We start from the raw sequence: 24,806 nt of genomic DNA, 5'->3' as shown, positions 1-24,806 counted from the left end.
CCTAGAAGCTTCCACACCATATAGAGGCCAAATAATGTAAAACCAGGGGATCGTCTGGGTGTGGGAAAGAACAGGAGCACCCGGGCAAAACGCGCCCTGTTACAGGGAACGCAGATGCCATGCAGTTCGCTCTGGAGGTCAGGTTGCTGGAGCTGGGAACCAATAAGAGCATTGCAATAGGCATTTCATAAAATCTATACCCTAAAGATGCCATCTTCACCTTTCAGAGAGACCACAGATGAAGCAAACCTGAACAAAAGAGAGCAAGATTGTAAATCTGGCAGGAGCAAAGGATGTTGGGAATGGAAAGGGAAAGAGAGCCGTGGAGGGGTGTGGAACAGGTGGCAGAGAATGAGCGGAGGGTGGCATGGGTGCAGACACACCCAGCCCTGATGTATCAGGCATGGTCATTTGATTCCAAACAATTGGTTTATTAATCATAACAGAACGTTGCTCTGGTGCTTCCCACTTCCTCCTCTTTTCCCAACCATGATTCCCCTCCCTCTGCCTTCTTCCCACAATAGAGACCCATATCAGAATCAGGTTTATCATTACTCACGTATGTCATGAAATTTATTTTTCATATAACCATATAACAATTACAGCACGGAAACAGGCCATCTAGGCCCTTCTAGTCCGTGCCGAACTCTTACTCTCACCTAGTCCCACTGACCTGCACTCAGCCCATAACCCTCCATTCCTTTCCTGTCCATATACCTATCCAATTTAACTTTAAATAACAACATCAAACCTGCCTCAACCACTTCTGCTGGAAGCTCGTTCCACACAGCTACCACTCTCTGAGTAAAGAAGTTCCCCCTCATGTTACGCCTAAACTTTTGCCCTTTAACTCTCAACTCATGTCTTCTTGTTTTTAATCTCCCCCACTCTCAATGGAAGAAGCCTATCCACGTCAACTCTATCTATCTCCCTCACAATTTTAAATACTTCTATCAAGTCCCCCCTCAACCTTCTACGTTCCAAAGAATAAAGACCCAACTTGTTCAACCTTTCTCTGTAACTTAGGTGATGAATCCCAGATGACATTCTAGTAAATCTTCTCTCTACTCTCTCTATTTTGTTGACATCTTTCCTATCATTCAATGACCAAAACTGTACACAATACTCCAAATTTGGCCTTACCAATGCCTTGTACAATTTCAACATTACATCCCAATTCCTATACTCAATGCTCTGATTTATAAAGGCCAGCAACCATTTATAAAATGATTACAGTACTGAGCAAAAGTCTTAGGCACCCTGTACACAGTACTGTACAAGAGCATTGCGCTAAAACCTCAACTCTGGTTGTCCGTGCTGCTTCACCCATTGTCTTTCAACCATCTGCGTCGTTTGTCATATTGACTGTAACTGCATAGCCACACAGCACCATTTTGTGTACGTGGAGCCATGGTTGTGAACAGAACAAGCTTTCTGCAGTAACCAAGGGAATCGGATCTCAGAAGGAGATATTTGCAGACTCTGAGGGGCGCGGATAGGTGAAACGTAAGCAATGTTCATCTGAGGTTGGGTGCGACTAGAACTAGAGGTCATAGGATAAGGGTGAAAGGTGAAATGTTTAAGGGCAAGCTGAGGGGGAACTTCTTCACTCAGAGGGTGGTGAGAGCATGGAATGAGGTGCCAGTGCAAGTGCTGGATGCAGGCTGGATTTCAACATTCAAGAGAAGTTTGGATATGTACATGGATGGGAAGGGTTCGGAGGGCTGTGGTCCTGTTGTGGGTCAATGGGACTAAGCAGACTAGTAGTCCAGCATGTATTAGATGGGCCGAAGGACCTGTTTCTGTGCTGTAGTGTTCTATGGCACTATGGCTCCTGCTTTTACTGAGTGATTCTGGTGTGTTTCGCTACAGGTACAAATCCACTCATGGTGCAGACACTGACAGTTCCTACTTTGATGGCACTGGTTACGCCAGAATCAAAATGCCAGGCTCCCATTCCTCTGTGGTTCGCTTTGAGCAAGAGGTTCGCATCACCTCCTACAACGGCATCCTTTTCTTCATGCAGAAAGAGGTGAGTCTGGGTATTCTGCCTCCTGGTTCGTTTCAAGCATCCTGTCAAACCCCGAACAGCAGGTGCAGTCTGGCTGCTGTTTGTTTGTGCACCCAACTCGGTATGGCTCTCTGTGCACAAAAAGTTCCATTGTGTTGGGATTAAGTGTAAAATACCCGCGGACTCCAGGCAAAGGACTGGAATCTTGAACAAAAATCCAGAAACATTTTCGTTTCCAGAAACTGAGCTGGGTTTTCAATCACATGCACCAAAATATTTTATATTAAAGGAAGGATTTTGAGACTTGTGTGTATTATCATTTTGTAGTGAGTATCTGAAGTGAGCTGCACTGTTCAGCCTATTTTCCAGAAAGGTAAGCATTTAAAATGAATTGAAATACAATGAGGTTGAACAAGTCCCAAGTAAACTTTCATAGAGATTCTCTCCCAACCTTTTCACTCCAATCAAAGTTCAAAGTAAATTTTATTATCAAAGTACACATATGTTACCACATACAGCCCTGAGATTCATTTTCTTGTGAGCATATTTAGCAAATCTATAGAATAGTAAAATAGTAACTATAACAATATCAATGAAAGATCAACCAGAGTGCAGAAGTCAACAAACTGTGCAAATGCAGATATTAATAAATAGTATTAAATAATGGGAACATGAGATAATGAGATAGGGTCCTTAAAAAGAGATCATGGTTGTGGGAACACCTCACTGATGGAAAAAGTGAGTGGAGTTATCTCCTCTGGTTCAAGAGCCTGATGGTTGAGGGGTAGTAATTGTTCTTGAACCTGCTAGTGCGAGTCCTGAGGCTCTTGCACCCTCTAGCTGATGGCAGCAGTGATAAGAGAGCATGGCCCAGATGGTGAGAATCTCTGGTGATGGATGCTGCTTTCCTACGACAGCGTTTCATGTTGATGTGCTCAATGGTTGGGAGAAAATCATAGGTGAATAGTGACAATCAACAAACTGCAGATGCTGGAAATTTGGAATAAAAGCACAAAGGGAAACACTGGGATGGTGTTAAAGTCAAAGTGAATTTATAATCAAAGTACATATATGTCACTATATACTATCCAGAGATTCCTTTTCTGAGGGATCATCATCGCTATTATTGCCATGTCATATGACGGTGGGCAATCATTGTCTATCCTTGGCAGATTTTTCGTCAGAAGTGGTTTGCCATTGCTGCCTTCTTTCTGGACAGTGTCTTTACAAGAATGGTCACCCCAGCCAGTATCAATACTCCTCAGAGATTGTCTGCCCGGTGTCAGCGGTCACATGACCAGGATTTGTGATATGCACCAGCTGCTCGTACGACCATTCATCACCTGCTCTCGTGGCTTCACGTGACCCTGATCGGGGGGCTAAGCAGGTGCTACAACTTGCCCAAGGGTGACCTGCAGGCTAGTGGAGAGGAAGAGTGCCTTACACCTTCCTTGTTAGAGACTTATCTCCACCCCAATCCCCTTTCTGATGGAAGATTTTTTAAAAAAAGTAATCTTTTGGGTCAAGGATTGCATCAGAACTGGGAGTGAGAAAATGAGTTAGTTTTCAGTTGCAGAGATATGGGGAAGATGGATAGAACCAAGAGAGTAATTGACATAGTGGTGCAAGAGCTTACCAACTGATGCTTAATATGCTTAACAGAATAATGAGGAAAGTTAGTTAAAAGGAACAAAGGGTCGTATAAAAGCTGCAGACTACAAGTTGAGAATTGTGGTGTGTGGGGAAAGTGGTGTAAAGGAGGAAGGTAAATGGCATTCATTTTGAGAGGACTGGAACGTAAAAGCAAGTATGTAATGCTGAGCCTTTACAAGGAATTGGTCATACCTCATTGGGAGTATTGTGAGCAGTTTTGGGCTCCTTGTCATGGCATCAGCGTCGGACTTCGGGACGAAAGGTCTGGGGATCGAATCCAGCCAGCCGGCTCCCCTGCACACTTTCCATCCGTGCTGGGTTACGAGCTGGTGATCTCTTTGGAAACTCACCTGGCAGAAGGCAATGGCAAACCACTGCCGTAACTTGCCTCATACGCGATTCCCCACTATGTCAAAGAGGTGAGGAGAGAAATCGTCTGCTAACTGGAGAAACTCCAGATGCGACATACCTTTCCTATCTAAGCAAGGAGGTACTGGCATTGGAGAGGGTCCAGAGAAGTTAACACATGGGCAGTGTTTGATAGCTCCAGGCCTGTACTCGCTGGAGTTTAGAAGAATGAGGGGGGAATCTCGTTGAAAGCTACCAAATATTGAACTTGCTTGCTTGTTACATACACCTGTTAGGGTGCATTCTCCAGTTACCTTATAAGGTAACCGTAGCCTTCAGCCAGGAGCAGATGTCATCAGGTGGTTCCTAACCTTCACCGAGTGTTTCGACCCTTAACCACGACACTCTCCAATTGGTGGGCCGGTAGTGGTGGCCAAATCACTGCCCGTCTGCTCCTGGCTTCCAGCTCCCCTCCTCTCGCCTACTCCAAATCCAACAAGAAGCTCGTTCTGCCTCTTCCCCCATCCTATGAGCTGCTTGTTTTTTTGCTCCTTTCGTCCAGGCCCGATAGAGTGGATGTGCAGAGGATACTTCCAATAGTGGGAGAGTCTAGGACCCAAGGGCGCAGCCTCAGAATAGAACAACATCCCTTTAGAACTGAGATGAGGAGGAATTTATTAGTCAACTTGTGGTGAATCTGCAGAATTCATTGCCACAGTACGCTGTGGAACCAAGTCATTGGGTATATTTAAAGCAGGGATTGATCGGTTCTTGGCTAGTAAGGGCATCGAAGGATACGGAGAGAAAGCAGGAGAGTTGGGTTGAGAGGGAAAGTAAATCAGCCATGACTGACGACGGAGTGGGCTGAATGGGCAGAAAGGCCTGATTCTGCTGCTATATCTTTTGGTCTAAGAGGGGATGTGGCCTGGAGGCAGATCAACCATGATCATATCAAATGGTAGGGCAGGTTTGAAGGGCCGAACAAAATTCTCCCGCTCCTCTTTCCTTACAGTCTTGAGATTAGTGCCTTGGACCTTGTGAAAGTGAGAACAGGAGAAATCCTGGAGCAACATGATGAAATATGATTTCTACACAATTGCAGGAAGCAGCACCACTTCTGTCTCCATGTATCAGAAAGGGGCTGAGGATGGGGTAAGAGTCAGACCAAAACACTGCTCCACACACCTTACTAATGAAGCAGCTGCCATATGGAATATATCTTTATATGCTTTTATTACTTTTTATGGGCTTTTCTGCACATCATCTCAATTTCCAGGATAGGAACTGGTGGTTTGGGAGATAGTATCAGGAAGTATTCCAGGGAACGAGCGAGGTGCCAAGTGCAGTTGTTACATCCTACGTATTGACCACAATACAATGTAAGACTTAAAGAATGACAGAATAATGGGCCAGTCCTGTTGAAGGGTCCTGGCCCAATACACCATCTGTTTATTCCCCTCTGCCTGAACTGCTGAGTTTCTCCAGCATTTTGTGCGTGTTGCTCAATCCTTTAGAAAGAACATATTGTTCCTGGCTACATCTAAATCAAGTCTTTCTTTTTGTAGGAAAAGTACTTCTGCTTAGCCATCGAGAACGGAAAGCTTGTGCTGTACTTTGACTTAAACAAACAACTAATCATCATGAATGGTAACAATCAAAGCCAGCAGCCTCTCATCAGTGATGGACTACAGCACCAGGTAACTGTTATATAATGAAGGTAACTGGATAAGAAGCCTTAACAATCGCCACCAAGCACACTAAAGCAAATGGAATACATAAGGTAAACTAAGCAGTGTTTGCCACGTAGTTTCTACTTTAAGCCACACCGACTGTCCTGAGTTATTAGCAACACACATAAAAATTGCTGGGGATCGGTAGTAAGAGGTAATCTCTTACTACCTCTTCTTTCAGTTAGTCCTGACAAAGGGTCTCGGCCCGAAACGTCGACTGTACCTCTTCCTAGAGATGCTGCCTGGCCTGCTGTGTTCCACCAGCAATTTTTATGTGTGTTGCTTGAAATTCCAGCATCTGCAGATTTCCTCGTGTTTGCGTCCTGAGTTATTGTGGCTTTTTGCTTTTGAAGGGACAGAACAAGCTCAAGTTTAATAGTTATTCAACAATAACATGCATACAGCTAAACGAAACAGTATTCCACCAGGACAAGGGTGCAAATCACAATAAATACAATCACACACAGCACATATAGTTACAATAACACATACAGTCACCAAATAATAATCGCACAAGTCACTGAGTGGCATGGGCTGAAGACTGATAGTTTCTGGAGCCACATTTCTGCAAGAACAAGTACGCATAAAGGCACTATGTATTCTGCTAAATCTTCCGGTGAAAATGGGCAGGATGTTCCAAAGCAAAAGTCTTCGACCACTGCACAAGAAAACGCTACTGGATGGCTCCTGGAATGAATACTAGTAGCTCCAAGCTTCTGTTTAATATTTTGTAAATGGGGCACATCAGGAATGAGTGAACTGATCTCAAAGCCTGCGGGGGTGGGCGGCGGGGGGGGGGAAGAACCAGTTGTGATGGCTCGTTTGAAGCACCGGAGTTTCAGAGAGGAGAGAGAATCCATAGGACAATGAAATAACAGGATAAAAGGATTGAGGAAGAGACTTCCAGGGAAAAAAATGACCATCAAACAGTTAAATTGCCGCAGAATTCCACTCTATCACATCTGGGTGAACACTTCTGAGACATTGTTTTACTCAAATACATTTATTGTCAAAGTATGTATGCAGTATCCACCCACAAGCAACCTCAAAACAAAGAACACTATGGAATCCATTCAAGAAAACATCAAACACTCCAACACGAAAAAAAAGAACAAATCATGCAAAAGCAAAAAAAAACCAAGTGAATAGCATACAGAATATCAAACATCAAACCGCAGAGTTCTTGAAACAGTCTTGGAATGTCCAGTTTAGTTCAGTTCAGTTCAATTAAGCGTTATGTCTTTCATTGAATGCAGGCTGCAGAACCAATCCACGTCAAAGTGTCCCAATCAAAATTGCGAAAAAAGCAATTTTTAAAAAGTTGTAAATAGAAACCAGAGATACATATAACATGAACTGCAGAGTCCTGTAAAAACAAGTCCAATCCACAAACCACGCCATTCAAACCTTGCTCAAGGCCCGAGTCTCCTGCACCTTTCTCCAACAGCAGTGAGGGAGAGGGAGACCAGTAAAATGCAGGCAGACAGCGCTGAGCACCCGCTCACCTTCCATTCTTGTCCTCGCTCATTTCAAACCTGCTCCATGCTATAATCGCAAGATTGGTTCGTACTCCACCATTAGGCCGCACGCTCAGTTCTCAGTCTCACTCTCAACCATGCCAAGTTCCCATAGAGGCAGAAAAAGCACCAGTTTGCTCAGTCAGCCCAGAAAAAACATGATCAAAGTGTAAATTACACACATAGATTAGTATACCTAATGGTTCCGTCTGTCTAAGTAGACAATGGATGTGCCCGGTTTTCCGGGGCGCCGACCTGGGCGATGAATATGGAGATCCTGGGCTGCCCAGACATCAAGATCCCCCTCTCGGCCTCGCGGGTGTGGTCCAAAGGAATGCGAAGCAGTACATTTGGCATCAGCTTGGCTGCAGGAGCCGCCAGGAGGTGACGTGATACGTCATCCAACCGCCTTAGGGGCTCCACTCCGGACTTGTGTAGGGTTTACTCCTTAGCCTTCTCTTCTCCCGAAAATACCCACAAGGCAGTGGGATCCGTAACCCTGGACAGGGGCCCATACCGGGTACTGTCAGCCGGAGCCAGCTGAGCCCAGGACTCGTGTAAGGCAGGGTCGTCACGCTCTGTAGTAGTGACATATGGAGCCACTACCCACTAACTTGTAGATTAGTATAGAGTATATTTAAAAGAAGAAGGAGAAAAATAAGTAGTTTTGTGAATTGTGTGCAGGATGTCGCCATTAGTGATGTTGGTCACTGGTGCCGCTTTGCCTTTTCCGACCCATTTTAGACTTGTCTTACTTTCAGCTGTTTTGAACAGATAGGTTTATAATCTCTGATGCATTGTTTATATTTAACACATATTATGTAGTGGTTTGTGCTGGTGATAGAAGATCCAAATGTAAGTTTAATTTTTGAGAAAAAAACAGGTATTCACGTCCTCTGAACTGTTGCCCAGTCACCCTCACCAGGATATGTTCATGTAAAAGTGAGTTAGGTACACAATATGCCAATGCTCTGTACATCTGTCATGCGGACAGTGCCATCAATGGAAGGATTCACCCCTTCTGTTACCATAGGGATCACGTTGCTATGTCATCAGTGAGAGTGAACCCCAGGTGGAAATCGCTCCCTATTCCATCCAGCCACCTGGCCCGGACAGTTTGTAGTTGTTTCTTTTCCTTCAAAGGTTCAGCTTCATATCAGAGATTGTAGACAGTATACAACCTGAAATTCTTACTCTTTGCAGACATCCACAAAACGGGGGGGAAAAAAATCAAAGAATGAATGACAGAAACATCAGAGCACCAAAACCCCCCTCCCCTCCCACACACAAGCAGCAGCAAAAGCATCAACCCTCCCCCTCACCCTCACCCTCCCCCCTCATGCTCCAGTAAAAGCACCGACCCCTCCCCCCCCATCATGCAAACAGTAGCAAAGTCCTCAAAGAGCCCACGATCTGGATTCCATCTAAAAACTACTGTCCATCCCAACACTTCAGTCTCTCAGATAGGCTCTGTCTCACTAGTGAGGGAGAGAGAGAGGGGTCCCTCCTGCCACAGTGAAATTTCAAAGGATTCACCTTGACCAACAAGAAACGTAATGCTAAACTAACACTAAATTGCGTGAAGCACCGCACGCACTAATGACTAATTTTTCTGAAATACCTTAATGCTACACTGCCATCATAATTTATATCTGAGCATAATGTACTGATTTAAAAATAAAATTACTTTGAAATCATACTTCAGACCTCTAATACTAACTCAAGTGACTAAATTTTCGGTAACTGAATCAGTTGTCAGACAGACTAGGGGCTTTGATTACAATAGATCAGTCTTTTGGTGTATTATACTTCGTCTCAAACAATTCCACCCTGTCCTTAACCATCTTTTAAGCTGAATGAATGTTTCTCTTTTTTCAGATCCAGATAATTTTGGTGTTTTCCAGAACTCCATCTAAAGTGAAGATTTACGTGCGTATGGACAGGAAAACTGTTTTTACTTCCGAGCAGAATCAAGCACGTCCTTCAATTTCTGAATACTATCTCGGTGGTGTTCCTGTAGAAATCCTCCCAGAGATGTAAGGGTCAATGGCTGGGGGTTAAAGATAGAGCTGATATGAACATTCACCTAAAAATGGTGTTCATTGGTCCTATCTTCAGTTCTGCATTTTTGTAGTTTTCCTTAAAAAAAAATATAGGTGTTTGCAAAAGTGACCCTGAGGTTCCTAGTGCTGTCACTTTAATTCTTCATCTCATCCCCACTTGGACCTGTCTTTACGCTTCCTACAAACACTACTGTGCAAAGTCTTATGCACATATACATAACCAGAGAGCCTAAGACATTTGCACAGTACTGTATTTGTCAATGTGGAGTGGAGAGCGAGTTTGTAAATCTTGTGCAGGCAAAGGATGTTGGGAGTGGTGAGGGTGGAGTGCTGTGGGAGGGGTGTGGGACAGGTGGCAGATAAGGAGTGCCTGGAACATGGGGAGCCGGGGGAGGTGTGGGTGTAGACACACCCAGCCCTGACACACCAGGCAAGGTCATTGGATTCCAAACAGTTGGTTTAGACCATAATAAGACCATAAGACATGGGAGCAGATCTGCTCCACCATTCAATCATGGCTGATCCTTTTTTACTCTCCTCCTCAACCCAAATTTCCGGCCTTCTACCTGTAACCTTTGTTGCCACGTCCGATCAAGAACCTATCAATTTTTGCCTTAAATACACTCAACAGTTTAATTGATCGTTACAGAATGTCTCTCAGGTGCTTCCTGCTCCCTTCCCTTTTGCAACCATGATTCCCCTCTCCCTGCCCCCTTTCCACTCTCAGTCCATAATAGTGACCCATATCAGAATCAGGTTTATCATCACTCACATATCTCATGAATTGTTTTTTTGTGTCAGCATTACATTGCAATACAAAACTTTTTATACAGTACTGTGCAAAACTCTTAGACACCCTGGCTACGTATATGTATAGTACATGCCTAGGACTTTTGCACAGTACTGTAGCTCCAATGAGGATCAACATAATTGCATCTAATCTCCTAACATAGCATATTGCAGATTTCCAGGCCAAATACAATAACTTCAGATAATCAGCTATTTCATCCTTGCTTCTCATATTTCTTGCATGGTTGTGTTGTCCCTTTTTTTTAGTAAATCAGATTCATTAGTTTATTCCCACTATTTCGACCTCAAGACACTGGACTTTATTACTCTTTGTCAGCTGACACTACCATCCTGGTTCAGTCATTCTCCCCCGGTCTCCACACTACCACAGACTTCACTTTTGCTTTATTAAAAGCAGAAAGTGCTGGAAAGAGAAGCAGTTAACATTATAGATCCTAGATCCTTCATTGGAGTGTTCAGATGAGTCTTAGACCTGAAAAATTTGTGTTGTTTCTCATCCACAGATGCTGCCTGACCTGCTAAGTGTTTTAGTGCTTTCTGTCTTCTTCACAGTTTCAGTATCTACAGCTTTTCTTTTTTGATTTTTATACACTTTTGTTCTCTCCGCCCCTCCGAACTTTGTCTGAAAATTTGTTTAATTTCTAAAATAGAAACAGAAAATGCAGGATAGGGCTGGCTTCTGGTTGAGAGAGTTTATGCTCCAAGATGATCACCTCAAAAAAAAATGCCCGTAGTCTAGAGTCACAGGTCCGTAGACCCTTTGCTCAGTGGTATTGGTCCATGGCATAAAAAGGTTGGGAGCCCCGGTCTAGACCTTGTAACGTTACTAAGTATCATTTTCATAAGTGCTTTTTCAACAATCTGGTGGTTTGATGGTCACTATCAGATATAGTTAATTATTAAATGCAAATTCTTTAGCCACTGTGGTTGGATTTGAACTCCTTTTCCTCCTGGCCTCAAGATCACCAGCAACATAACAACTATGGTATCACTTACTGCTTTTCAGTACATTCTGACTAACCATTTATACTTCGGTGATTATAGATGACTAGAAAAGAAATGCTTGGACTGTCCCAAAAATAAATTTGTCAATTACTACATGTCATAGAGTTTTTAAGGCATCCGTTAGTCTTGCGAGACCATGGAGCTGCGCCTGGATAGTCTTCACTCTCCAGGACACAGGCCTGGGCAAGGTTGTATGGAAGACCGGCAGTTGCCCATGCTGCAAGTCTCCCCTCTCCACGACACCAATGTTGTCAAGGGAAGGGCATTAGGACCCATACAGCTTGGCACCAGTGTCGTCACAAAGAAATGTGTGATTAAGTGCCTTGCTCAAGGACACAACACGTTCCCTCGGCTGGGGCTCGAACTCATGACCTTCAGGTAGCTAGTCCAATGCCTTAACCACTTGGCCACGTGTCCACACATGTCATAGAGTAACAGCAAGGAAACAGGCCTTTCAGTATATCTTGTCCATGCTGAACAAGAGGCCCATCTAAGCAGTGTCATTTGACCCATAACCCCCTGAACCTTTCCTATGCATGTACTTGTCCGAATGTCTTTTAAAAGTGCACTCAGATGTTTGAAACTGCACTGATCCTCCTTCTCACATCTCTTCAACTGCAGTGTTAATAAGATATCTCTTTCGATGAGAATTTCTGAACTTTGTTTTGTTGCTGTCAGCAGAGATCGAGTGAAGTCCTGTGTTTGTCCTTAGTTAACTGAAATTATTCTCCCTTTCAGTCTGAGGAACCGATTCCCCACAGGAGGGTCTATAAAAGGCTGCATGCGAACGGTGAAGGCACTGGACAAGAACCTGGATCTGAAGAGGGAGAAGACCCTTGGAGTTAGTTATGGGTGCTCGCCTAACCTCCTGGTGAGTCCTAACCTTCTGATCCACTCATGGACCAGACGTGGAAAGGTTTGGGCGTGCAATGCAAGCAACAAGTAAAGTCTTAGATGATTTTTATCGTAAGGGAATCACAATGGGAGTATGGGTAATCTTCATATTTTTATGGGCATAATATGTTGGCGCCAGAAGCCAAGTGATGCTTGTGTGCTGCCCAGCACAATCCTCACTGATTGGTTTCGCAGTATGTTTTGCTGTAAGTGTGACAAATCTAATCTGTTTTCATCTTTTATCTGTCCATTCATCACCTGCTTCTGGATATTCACACGACTAAGAAGATCATTCCACATGTGAGATTATTTTTGGGTACAGTTTGTATGATACTGCCTCATTAGGTGCATCGTTCCTTCAGACATATACCTTACAAGAGCAGTATGACCACCACTCATTTCAGACCATAGTCCAGTAGAGGCACAACAGTCATAGTGAGCTACTGCTGTCACCAGACAGAGTTGAGAGAGTAGAATTTAACATCATGCCCGAAGTCATTTATAATGGTGCTCACCTGTTTTCCATATGTGGATGAGTGGATTGAAATCTGCACAGCAAGAAAAAAATTCCTCTTAACTTTCACCAAATGAAAGCATTTCAGTCAATGAGATTACGGCCAGCCAATTTATGGCTCTCCCAAAAACTAAACACGCCACTGAAAGCTCGATCTACCTGAGGACTAAATATTGGGCAGGCTGCAGAGATAACTTCTGCACCTTTTTTCAGTAATTTCAATGTTCAAAATAAAATTGTTACCCAAGTATGTAAATGTTATCGCTTACTACCTTGAGATTCATTTTCTTGCACGCATTTAGAAGGATAAAAGAAATAGAATAGAATTATGTGAAAAACTAACAAAGGCAGTCAAACAATCAATGTGCAGAAGAAGGCTGACTGTGCAAATAAAAATCATACTGAGAACATGAGTTGTAAAGAGTCCTTGAAAGTGAGTCTGTAGATCATAGAATCAGTTCAGAGTTGTGAGTGAAGTTATCCACCTTGATCCACCAGGAGCCTGATGTTTGTAGCGTAATAACTGTCCCTGAACCTGGTGGTGTGAGGTCTAAGGCTTCTGTACCTCCTGCTCAATGGTAGTAGCAAAAAGAGAGCCTGGCCTTGGTGGTGAGGATTCCTTGATGATGCTGCTATCTTGTGACAGCACTCCAAGTCAATGTAATGAATGGTGGGAAGGGCTTCTCCTGGGATGGAAAATTGCCAAGGGATTTTTGCATCTGCTTTAGAGAGTAAATGAAGTTTGAGTTAAATAGCTCCCTTTTAAGCTAGTCCTTCTGCACGTTTTTGGGTTCAAATCTCCGGAATGCTGATTAAATCTACAACTTCCTGTTTCCAAGATGAGAGCTGACACATAGATCTTGGGGTAACTAGTCGTTCATACCTTTAAATTACAAGCATGCCTTTCAAAAATGTTGGCTATCCCTGATCAATCTTGTTGGGTTGAATTACAGGTATGCAGCCCAAACAGTATCTCTGCTGTATTTGTATTTATCACACTGATGAGTTTATACTGAGGCACACAGAGTAAGCAAGAGCTTGGTGCTAGAATAACTTAGCCGGCTGCAGTCTGACTTTTATCTGCGTCTGTTTCAGATATCACGCTCTGCTGACTTCACAGGCCAGGGGTACATGAGTCTGATGCCTGAGAATGTTCCTGCCCTCCGAGACAACTTCATCTCAGGCTTTGCTTTCCAGACACAGCAACAAAACGCTCTGATGTTTTACTACCCTACAACGGTAGGTGGGGACTGTCAGTGGGCTACGTTGACGGAAGCCATGATCCTGCGTTGGTCGGTCAAGGTGCAAGTGTGAATGTCTTTCAGGAAGTGTACAGAAAGCTGGCGTATTGAAGGCTGAGATTCTTGGTTTGGGAGTGGGACAAAGCAAAGCCATTGCCTCTGTTGCTGAAAGTCCACTGCCTCTACCAGATTTCAGGGGGACATCTTTACTATTCTGACAGAACTGGTACAGGAGGCAAAGGCAACTGGGACTTGCACCTCGAGGGTCAATGCGTTCCACTTACCTCCTACTCCTGTTGTAAGTTTTTACCAGAGCATACGACCATGTTCTTTTCCAAGGTTCTCCCCTGTCAGTTAAACTGCCATGCTGAATTCCTGGCCCAAGCTGGAGAAGTTAAAACAAAAACAACATCTCTAGATTGATGAAGAGTGCAAATGAATTTCAGGAACCAATGTGTGAGCAACACCCCTGTGCTGGTACTGACACAATGAGCTGGATGAAATTTAGATTGCGAGGAGCTTGGCAGACAGTATTGCAGTGTACATACTTTTCGGCTCATTTCCTCAATCCTGTGCTTAAATACTTACCCAACTTTTCCCATGGGGGGGGGAAGAAAAGCACAGGGAGTTCCAAATATGAGATTCTTCAGATGCTGGAAATCCAGAGTGTCACACGCAAAATGTTGGCGGAACTCAGCAGGTCAGATAGCATCTGTGGAGAAGTATAAACAGTTGACATTTCAAGACCCTTCATGCCCCAAAACATCAGTTGTTTATTCCTCCCCATGGACGCTATCTGACCCATTGGTTTCCCCAGCATTTTGTATGTGGGGTATTCTAATCCCTCTGCACACCTTCTCCATTCATCTCAGGTCAGGACGGGTTCTAATTGAGTGCTCCATCTAAGGGCCGCATACTGGTAAGCTGATCGAGCTGCTGCCAACAGCTCCAGCAACCAGGTACCATCCTGATTTTTGATGCTGCCTCCGTGGAGTTTGCACGTTCTCTCCGTTTCATCCTGGTGCTCCAATTTTCTTCTAAATCCTAAGGTTGTGCAGGGTGGTAGGTTAAATTAGCCACTGAAAATTATCCCTGGTCGAATCTGAGGGCTGGGAGTAAGTGGGTGGAAAGATTGTGAGAATAAAATATGTCCAGTGATGTTGACACTGTACGATTTGGGTACATGAGTGTTTGATAGTCAGTATGGAGTCAATGAGCTGCAGGGCCTGATTCTGTTACTATAAATCTAACAGCTTACTTACTGGCATTTAGGGCAGCAATGAAGGTCCTCCATCTCTTGCAGTGTTCCTTATGCCAGTAGCTTCCTCTAGGTTTTCACTACTGCCAGTCATGCAAGTCCCGGGTGGAGATGCGGGAAAACCTTCGCACACAAATGTAGAAGGATTCTTCATTGCTGTTTCCTTTACAATTTTGTTTTAACACTTGATAAGGCACCCCATGCAAGGCTTATTGAGTCATGGGATCCAAGAGGACACTGCTTTGTGGATCCAGAACTGGCTTTCCCACAGAAGGCAAAGGGTGGTTGTAGACGGGTCATATTCTGCATGGAGGTCAGTGACCAGTGGTGTGCCTCAGGGATCTGCTCTGGGACCCCTACTCTTCGTGATTTTTATAAATGACCTGGATGAGGAAGTGGAGGGATGAGTTCGTAAGTTTGCTGATGACACAAAAGTTGGGGGTGTTGTGGTTAGCGTGGAGGGCTGTCAGAGGTTACAGTGGGACATTGATAGGATGCAAAACTGGGCTGAGAAGTGGCAGATGAAGTTCAACCCAGATAAATGTAAAGTGGTTCATTTTGGTAGGTCAAATATGATGGCAGAATATAGTATTAATGGTAAGACTCTTGGCAGTGTGGAGGATCAGAGGGATCTTGGGGTCCAAGTCCATAGGACGCTCAAAGCAGTTGCGCAGGTTGACGCTGTGGTTAAGGCATACAGTATAATCGTGGAGTTGAATTTAGAAGCCGAGAGGTAATGTTGCAGCTATATAGGACCCTGGTCAGACCCCACTTGGAGCACTGTGCCTCACTACAGGAAGGATGTGGAAGCCATAGAAAGGGTGCAGTGGAGATTTACTAGAATGTTGCCTGGATTGGGGAGCGAGCCTTATGAAAACAGGTTGAGTGAACCCGGCCTTTTCTCCTTGGAGCGACAGAGGATGAGAGGTGACCTGATAGAGGAGTATAAGATGATGAGAGGCATTGATCTTGTGGATAGTCTGAGGCTTTTTCCTGGGGCTGAAATGGTTGCCACAAGAGGACACAGGTTTAAGGTGCCGGGGAGTAGGTACCGAGGAGGTGTCAGGGGTAAGTTTTTTACTCAGAGAGTGGTGAGTGCATGGAATGGGCTGCTGGCATCGGTGGTGGAGGTGGATACAATAGGGTCTTTTAAGAGACTTTTAGATAGGTACATAGAGCTTAGAAAAATAGAGGGTTTTGGGGAAGTCTAGTAACTTCTAAGGTAGGAACAAGTTTGGCACAACTTTGTGGGCCGAAGGGCCTGTATTGTGCTGTAGGTTTTCTATGTTTTCTAGGTTTCTCAGAGTTGTTAGCCCCGAGCTGAACCCCCAACCCTGTAGACTGGTGGACCAGTCTTAGTCTGTCCTCTACCCTTTGACCTGTTTGACATGGATGACCATACCAAGAGCCAAAGTATGAAGCCCTGACTCCAGCCAACGTAGCTCTCCAGGTCAATGAGGCACACAAGCCTCCAAACCCAATGTCAAAGGATAAATTTAACAAACTGTAAGTTAAATGAATGCATTTCTCAATGCCATGGACATAATGAGATGTTTCATGTTCATAAAGTAAGGGCCTTGTACAGTTCAAAATAAAATGTGAAAAGTAATATGTCAGATTGGAAACACATTTAATGTAGCACGACTCCAGATTTACCCAAAGTCATCTCTGGTTCTGTTTCTGATGGACCATTTGGTTTCCTTGTACATAACTTGTTATCCTCTCGGTGAGCTGAAACAATTTTTGCTTTACTTTGTTAGGAAGGAAATTGTCAAGTCTCTTTGAAGCAGGGACAAGTGGCTCTTAAGGTGTTTAATACCGAAGTTAAAAGTCAAAGACAGTATACAGATGGGATCCTGCACTATGTCTTGTTCTTTATCAAGAATGAACAGTAAGTCCTTTGATTTCTCAGCTCCTAAAGCTGAAAAAAATGTAAATTAGCATCTGAAATTGGCCAATCGTAATGAAGTTATTATTTTACAATCATGAAAAAGGTGCAGCCGATAACTATCTGGCCTCGAGTTCCTCTATTGGTCGAGTTCGACCCATCGAGGTTGCATCTAGCTGTCTATGTGATACGCAAGCCGAGGCAGTACGATGGGGAGAGCAAACTGTTGCCCATGCAGCAGGCTCTCCCTTTCCTCACAGCTGATGAATCCAAAGGAATGGCAGAGACTGATAAGGTTTGGCACCAACAGCATCGCAGGAGTTGCCAGTCAGCATTGGACTCAACGTAGAATTAGCTTAGGCACTCCAGCGCTGAAATTTTCCCTCGGGGTTTACTCCTGAAACCTTCCCCATGAGCGGGCGTAGCTGCAAGACAGCAGAGATTTGGGATCAGAGTTTTCCTTCTCCCAGATGAACTGCCAACCACAGCCACAAGTCCCATCTGCCTGAAGCGACTGGTTTTATGGTGCCAGTAACCCAACTTTGTCCCTTCTCCTGTCAGTAGAAACAGTTCTACCAGGCTTAGCGGCTAAGCCACACATGAAGGCCAGGAGCTGGACTTGGTTGCCGGAGGCTATTTGAGATGCACAACATTGGGAGCATTTATTAAGTAGTGGGAGCTTAACCCCATTACCACCACCCAGCTATGACAACCTTAAGGAACCAAATATTTGGCCAATACTTACTGTTTTAATCATGATGCTATATGTAGAATAGTTGCTGGGTGTTACTTCACAGACATTTGGTTCTTGTGTCTTACTCAGTTCCCATAATAATAAGGATGAAGTACTTTATATCAGATTGTTCTATCTGTTTTTTCTCCCCCACTTAATGGTATCTTTTGTAACTTAGTCACTGAGTTTGGATTTGTTAGTTGCATAGTAATTAAAGAATGACCACCCAAACTTAGCGACTAAATTCCAACGGACACCATTAATTCAAGTGAAAAAGTTTAGTACAATCTGATACATTATTTAGGGGCATAATATGGTGTTTCCATTACTTCTAATTCATAGTGGAAAAACTATATTATGCCCCTAAATAACTTCGTTCCTTGTATCTGTTGTCCTCCAATATCAACAAACATTTCTTGTCTCTCAGTGATGCCTTTTACTTGACATCACCTGCCAGAAACTTAATCCTGTCTTCATATGAACGTCAACCATGTCATTTCTTAGAAAAGTCCACATTTACAGTACTGTGCAAAAGTCTTAGGCACGTATGTATAACTAGGTCGCCTGAAAATTTTGCACAGTGCTGTAGTAATTTTATGTATTGCACTGTACTGCTGCAACAAAAAAATTCATGACCTATGTGAGTGATGATAAACCTGATTCTGATACGGGTCTCTATTGTGGACTGAGAGTGGGAGGGAGGCAGGGAGAGGGGAATCATGCTTGGGAAAAGGGGAAGGGAGAGGGGAGGGAACGGGAAGCACCAGAGAGACATTCTGTAATGATCAATAAACCTGTTGTCTGGAATCAACTTATCTTGACTGGTGTCTCAGGGCTGGATGTGTCTGCACCTGTGCATCCCCCACCCTGGCACTCCTCTGCTGCACCCCTCCTGCAGTGCACCACCCTCGCCGTTCCCAACATACTTTACTCCCGCCAGATTTACAAACTAGCTCTCCGCTCCATGTTGACAAATACAGTACTGTGCCAAAGTCTAGTTATATGTATGTCCCTGGGACTTTTGTGCAGTATGGTGACTTCAGAATCACACAATGTCACACAGAATTTTACAACCAATAACCAACTTTCTTGAGTATAATTAAAATTCAGCACTAATCTACCATTTTCCTTCTTTCTGCAAGGATTAAACTGATCATCGATGATCAGGAGAAACGGCAGTCAAAGATATCCAAGAGGAAGAAGCGCCAGCCTAGGGAGATTGAGGAGGGGCATCTTTACCTGGGTGGTGTGCCAAGTACTGACCTTGGTGCCAACCTGACAGGCTGCATTAGCAATGTTTTCATTTACCGGTGAGTTTCAGGAGCCCATGGAATTTGCTACCCTGTCCTTGTTTGTGATAATGATGTCCTTCTTGAATCGGGCAGCACTGCAGCGTAGTGGAGCACCAGTGGTCACCAGTCGGGGTTTGATTGCTGAGCTGTTTGTAAGGAGTTTGTACGTTCTCCCTGTACCCAATGTGTTTCCTCCCAGTGCTCCCATTCCCTCCCACTTTCCGATGTACGGTTACGGTTAGGGTCGGTGAATTGTTGGTATGCAATGTTGGCACTGGAAGATACTTGCGGGCTGCCCCCCCTCATCCCCCAGCCCTTAACCCTCACCCCCCCCCCCACCGCGACACTATCATCAGACTGTGTTGGTCATTGACGCAAGTGCTGCATTTCACTGTATGTTTTGATGTACAGGTGACAAATAAAACTAATCTTTAATCTTATTCTTTAATATTTAATCTGAAGAATGGATAACACTTGCTTTCATAGCTGAATTACAAATACCATTACAGTAATGTGTGATTTGTGTGCATTTTTTTAACTACTAAATTATTTAATAAAGCAGAAAATGCTGGAAATATAGTGCATTCTGTTTAATTGGGACATATTGGAACCGGTACATTTTGGCCAACTTAAGTTACTGCCCCAGTTAGCTGAAGTTTCATGGAAATAGCTTAAAAAGAAACACTACATTTAACTGAGTAACAAATGATGTATTTAATTGCAATACAGAACAAATTGGAGCAATATCAATATTGCTACAGTCCTGAAAAACTGTGTATTAGTTCCTATTAGTCATCGACAGAGAGAAATTTACTCAGTGTACACTGTGATGCTCTTTTGATTGAAAAATTGAACAGAATCAGCACAGACAGCCCGTGCAGATGATGGGCTGCCTTGATTGCCTTCTTGCATGGAGTAGTCAAAATCCACCGCTTTTTAATTTGGTGTCAGTTGGCCCGAATGACTAACATAACACAAGTATATGCAACTGACACTATTTAAAAACTAATCGCTCTAGGAACAATGTAGTGTCTAGCCGCCACACAGGTGCATGGGACTGAAGCTAGTTAGAAACTGTTGCGTCTTCCAAGTCTTCATTTTGTAGCATTCAGAATAATTGTCAATATCTTCAAATTCTTCGTAATTCCTATCTTGTTGAAGTAGTGAAATCATTTCATTTTCACTCCCAGCCATTTCTCGCATCTCCATGCCTGAATGCTTGAAACCACAGTGAGCAAAGCAGTCCTGAATTGTCTTACTGATTATTTCTTGCCAACTATCAGTGACAAAAATCTCTGCTTTTTGAACACAAACACGCAACTGATGCTATTTAAAAACTCTTTGCTCTAAGCCAGGGGTGTCAAACTCATTTTAGGTCACGGGCTGGATTGGGCAAAATGCGACTTCATGCGGGCCGGATCAGTTATGCATGCGTGCTCCCACAAGCTTTCGTTGCCTTTGTTTTTTCAACCTGCTCTCATGTGTCTCAGTCTCTGCTATAACTACAAAGTGTTTCACTTTACGAATTTCGTTTCTTATGAAGAAGATTGCCTAGCAAGCATTATTTTTTTGATTGGTATTAACTTGCAGTCGTAGGCTACAAGTAAGTTGTGATGAGAGAGAGAAAAAATGATGCTATTTTGGCTAAGATTGTTTTGGGAGCCACACCCTTTCCGTTAATAAACCATTTGTAATTGAACATTAGCAGACACAAATGTAGACCTAATGAAACAAATTGTAAATGTAGGCTACACAACTGCACTTAATTTTTATTAGCCTGCTTCCAGCAATCAAACTCAGACAATGAACACGGTTAGCCTCTAATTTTTATTGAAGTGATCACATTTACAATAATAGAATAGTCAGAAAATGAATGAATCACAATATTATGACACTCAATATTTCATAATGCATTTTGCTTACATGTGGCAGTGCATCGAACAGTGTCACTCATTTTTCACTTGCTGCTTCCAGACACCTGACTTCTCTTGGCTTTAACCAGCCTGTCAACATCGGGGACCAGCTTCTGGACAGTTGTGATTTTCATAATGTCATTTAGATGTCTGTGTGTCAGCTGCCAGCGCAGTTTGAATTTGTTATATTTGTTATAGATGCTGCTTGGCCTGCTGCGTTCACCAGCAACTTTGATATATGTTGCTTGAATTTGTTAATGTTCATTATGGAGCACGCCTGCTCACAGAGATATGTTGTCCCGAACATGGAAAGGATCTTTGAGGCAAAGTCTGTCATCTTGGGCTACATCGGTCCCAGGTATTGATAAAATGAGTCCAGACCCACAGTCTCAAATTTATATTTCAAAGCCGAGTTACACTGAATTTCAATTAGTTCCATTTGGAGTTCCTCCGGCACATCTGATGCTGCGTTGATGGCAAACGGCAAGCAAAATAGTGAGAATTCCTTCTCGAGCTGAGTGAAGACTTGGAAACAATTCTGAAACCCACTTTTCAGCTGTGATATTTTGTCCTTGTACCTGTCCATGTTGTCATTATTCCCATGAGCGGTACTCACAGACTGCAAAGAGGGGAAATGAGCTGGGTTGCTCCGGGATAGCTGCATCTCCCACAGGCCTAATTTAACTTGAAAGGCACGAATGCTGTCGTAGTATTCAGTAATAGGTTTGTTGCAGCCTTGCATGAGAAGGCAATAAATGACTTCACTTTGTCTTTTACTTGACTGTTCAAATCTCCAGCAAGGTCCCCGATTCTCTCTGCCACAGTATTTCTTGACAAGTTGATATTACCAAAAGCCTGTCTCTTCTCAGGGCACACCAGCTCAGCCGCCGTCAGCATGTATGCTTTGATGAATTCCCCTTCTGAGTATGGCTTCCACGCAGCAGCTATTTTGTTGGCAATAATATAGCTGACCTTGGCAGCTCCATCATGAGTCTCTCGACTTTTGGTGAACACTGATTGCTGTTTTTTCAGAGCTGCTTCAAGCTCGTTTACCTTTTACGTTCTGAGTCATCCTGCGTACTTGTCATATTTTTCTCTGTGTGATGTCTCATAGTGTTGTTTGATATTGTACTCATTTGCCACAGCCACTTGTTGTGAGCATATCAGACACACAGGTTTGCCATTGACCTCACAGAAGCAAAAACGATCTTTCCAATTATCGTTGAATATCTGACCTTCAATGTCAACTTTTCTTTTCTTGAAAAGCATTTTGAACCACAGCAGCAAACAGTCTCAGCCTTGCTATAGGTGATACTTACCGGAGTACTCTGTGTGTTTATACTGTGTCTGACGACGTAAGTGGGGCCCTAGTGGTCTTCAGTGCAGGGTGGTAGGTGCTTATGCACAGCGGGTGGTTAACTGCTGCCTATTGTTTTCTAAGTACACACAACAAGCTGCAGGCACAGCAGGCAGGATAGACAGCGGTGGGAGAGAGAGAGCGAGTGCTGTACAGATACATAATAAATGGTCGTGAATATACTTTTTCTCCCCCCAAATCATCCCGCGGGCCGGATTGGACCCCTTCGCGGGCTGGATGCGGCCTGCAGGCCGGTAGTTTGACACCCCTGCTCTAAGCACAGTACATTGTCTCTAACAGCCACACAAGTGCAAGCAACAGATGCAAGTTAGAAACTGTTCAGCAAATATCCTGACCCAATAAAGTGGTATAGTGTACTGAATAAACAAAGAAAATCCTGGCTATTTTCTGTTAGTTTTGTTCTTTAAGAGTTGTCCCAAATAAGCACCTGTCCCAATTAACCAATAGGCTGATCACCGGGAATCCACTGGACTCAGCAGATCAGATAGCATCGTTTAAACAGAAGCAGTTAACCTTGCTGGTGAGTGACTTTTCATCAGACAGAGGCTTGGTTAAATGGTAAGCACAAGAGATTCTGCTGATACTGGAAATCTTGAGCAATACACACAAAGTGCTGCATAAATAGGTGACATTTCAGGCCGAGATCTCCCCACTGACATAACCTTGCTTCTGCCCCCTTCCTTTTCCAGTCCTAATGAAGGGTCTCAGCCTGAAACATTGATTGTTTGTTCCCCTCCATGATGCTGCCTGACTGGTTGAATTCCTACACCATTTGTATGTGTTGGGTAAAAGATCATTGGTTTGAAGCATTAACCTTTGTTTCTTTTCTCACATTCTGCCTAACTTGCTGAGTATTTCCAGTGTTTTTTTTTGCTTTTGGATTCCTATTACTTTCTTCTTCCTCTTGGGCCTTTAGCTCCCAGTGGAGCATAGGCCATCGATGACCTCCCGTCTCCATCGTCCAAAGTCAATGGTATGGTTGGAGTTCATCAATATTTCTATAATCTATTGTGTCCACTGTACAGGGGATTGGCCTGTACATCTTCACCAGAGCGTTGTTGGCTGGCCTTACCCGTTTCCACCTCTCACAAAGGGGATGTAGGGTTGGGCTTTGAGAGGTCCTATTACTTTATTGCTCAATATAACTCAAATAATTCGCTGAACATACTGACCTGTTGCTTATCATTATAAATGTAAGCATCCTTTTGACTATTTAATGATGTTACTGTCCAACAATTCTTTTTGAGAAACTTTCACTTGCATCCAATGTGGGTTCTGCTAACTCAGAGGGTGTTTTAAGGTGACAGGAGCTGGGGCAAAATGAACTTGTAAACGATTCACCCCAGACTTTTTGTTTAAACTCCTGACTCTCATATAAATGGAAAAAAACCAAAACCGCTTAGAGGCTAAGTGTGGGGGATAGATACTGTATGACATGCTATCCATCCAATTGCAAAGTTCCAAAGTCAAAGAATACATTCAACCCTTTATTAAGAAACTAACAAAACAAGCGATCTTGAAATGATAAAAACTAATGAAACTAAAATTAGGGATATAACAAAATCAACAGTCTTGGCGTATTAAACATACATAGGCCAAGCATTCCTAAATGTATTTAACAGTATTCAAGCAATCAACAAAAAAGATAGCACTCACTGCCCCCCGGCCCACTCTCTAGCTCTACCCAAACTAGACCGAACTAAAGAGAAAGCATGTAACTAACCTCTTCACTTCTACCACGCCGCAACCCATGTGACAGATTACCAAAATAAACGTGCAACATAAAATACAATGCAGACAAAAAATAGATTCATGGATCCTAAACTTTCAGGCACTGGCTGCCAGATCCTTGTCAGTCTGTGGATGAAAAGCCTTTTTCCTCATCTCCATCATCCTCCTTCCAGTTACCGTAAATCCATAGTTCCTACAGTTTGATATTTCTGCCAAGGGAAATAGATCTTCTGTTTTTGGCTCCATCTAAGCCCCTTGTAATCTTGTAGAATTAAATCTCCTTTAATCTGCTCTGTTTCAAACAAAACAACACAATTCAGTCTTCTCTATAGTCCTGGCAGCATCTTAGGAAATCATTGCACTCCTTCATGTGCAATCACATCTTTCCTGTGACTTGGTGAGTACAACAGGACAGACGACGTACAGTAGCTGGTAGAGTCATTGCCTCACAGACCCAGTATCCTGATTTTCGCTGTTTTATGCATGGAGTTTGTGCATTTTCCCTGTGACCACCCTGGGTGCTCCTGATTTCCATTGCCCCTAATGAGCTTGGGCGAGAGAGGATGAGAAGTGACTTTTATTTATTGAGATACAGCATCGAATAGGCCCTTCCGGCCCTTCAAGCCATGCCGCCCAGCGATCCTCCTAATTATGGGACAACTTGCAATGACCAATCACCCTACCAACTGGTACGTCTTTGGATTGTGGGAGGAAACTAGAGCACCCAGAGGAAACCCATGCGATCATGGGGAGAACGTAGAAACTCCTTACAGGCAGCGATGGGAAATGAACCCAGGTTGCCTGTACTGTAAAGTGTTGTGCTAACC

At 43.6% G+C, this 24,806-nt stretch overlaps 1 protein-coding gene across 1 annotated transcript in view; it reads left to right on the top strand.

The window, feature by feature from the left end:
- The window catches only part of lama5 (laminin, alpha 5), a 377,869-nt gene that overhangs the window by 332,480 nt on the left and 20,583 nt on the right, over window positions 1-24,806 (top strand). Inside the window, exons 65-71 of the mRNA XM_063041218.1 lie at window positions 1,873-2,032; window positions 5,578-5,709; window positions 9,138-9,295; window positions 11,876-12,008; window positions 13,641-13,784; window positions 16,805-16,935; window positions 18,808-18,975. Coding sequence (XP_062897288.1) covers window positions 1,873-2,032; window positions 5,578-5,709; window positions 9,138-9,295; window positions 11,876-12,008; window positions 13,641-13,784; window positions 16,805-16,935; window positions 18,808-18,975 — 1,026 coding nt within the window. The remainder of the gene's footprint in view (window positions 1-1,872; window positions 2,033-5,577; window positions 5,710-9,137; window positions 9,296-11,875; window positions 12,009-13,640; window positions 13,785-16,804; window positions 16,936-18,807; window positions 18,976-24,806) is intronic.

Source organism: Mobula hypostoma, chromosome 2 (genome assembly GCF_963921235.1).
Source record: "Mobula hypostoma chromosome 2, sMobHyp1.1, whole genome shotgun sequence".
NCBI lineage: Eukaryota > Metazoa > Chordata > Chondrichthyes > Myliobatiformes > Myliobatidae > Mobula > Mobula hypostoma.
This window is presented reverse-complemented; position numbering and strand designations above follow the sequence as displayed.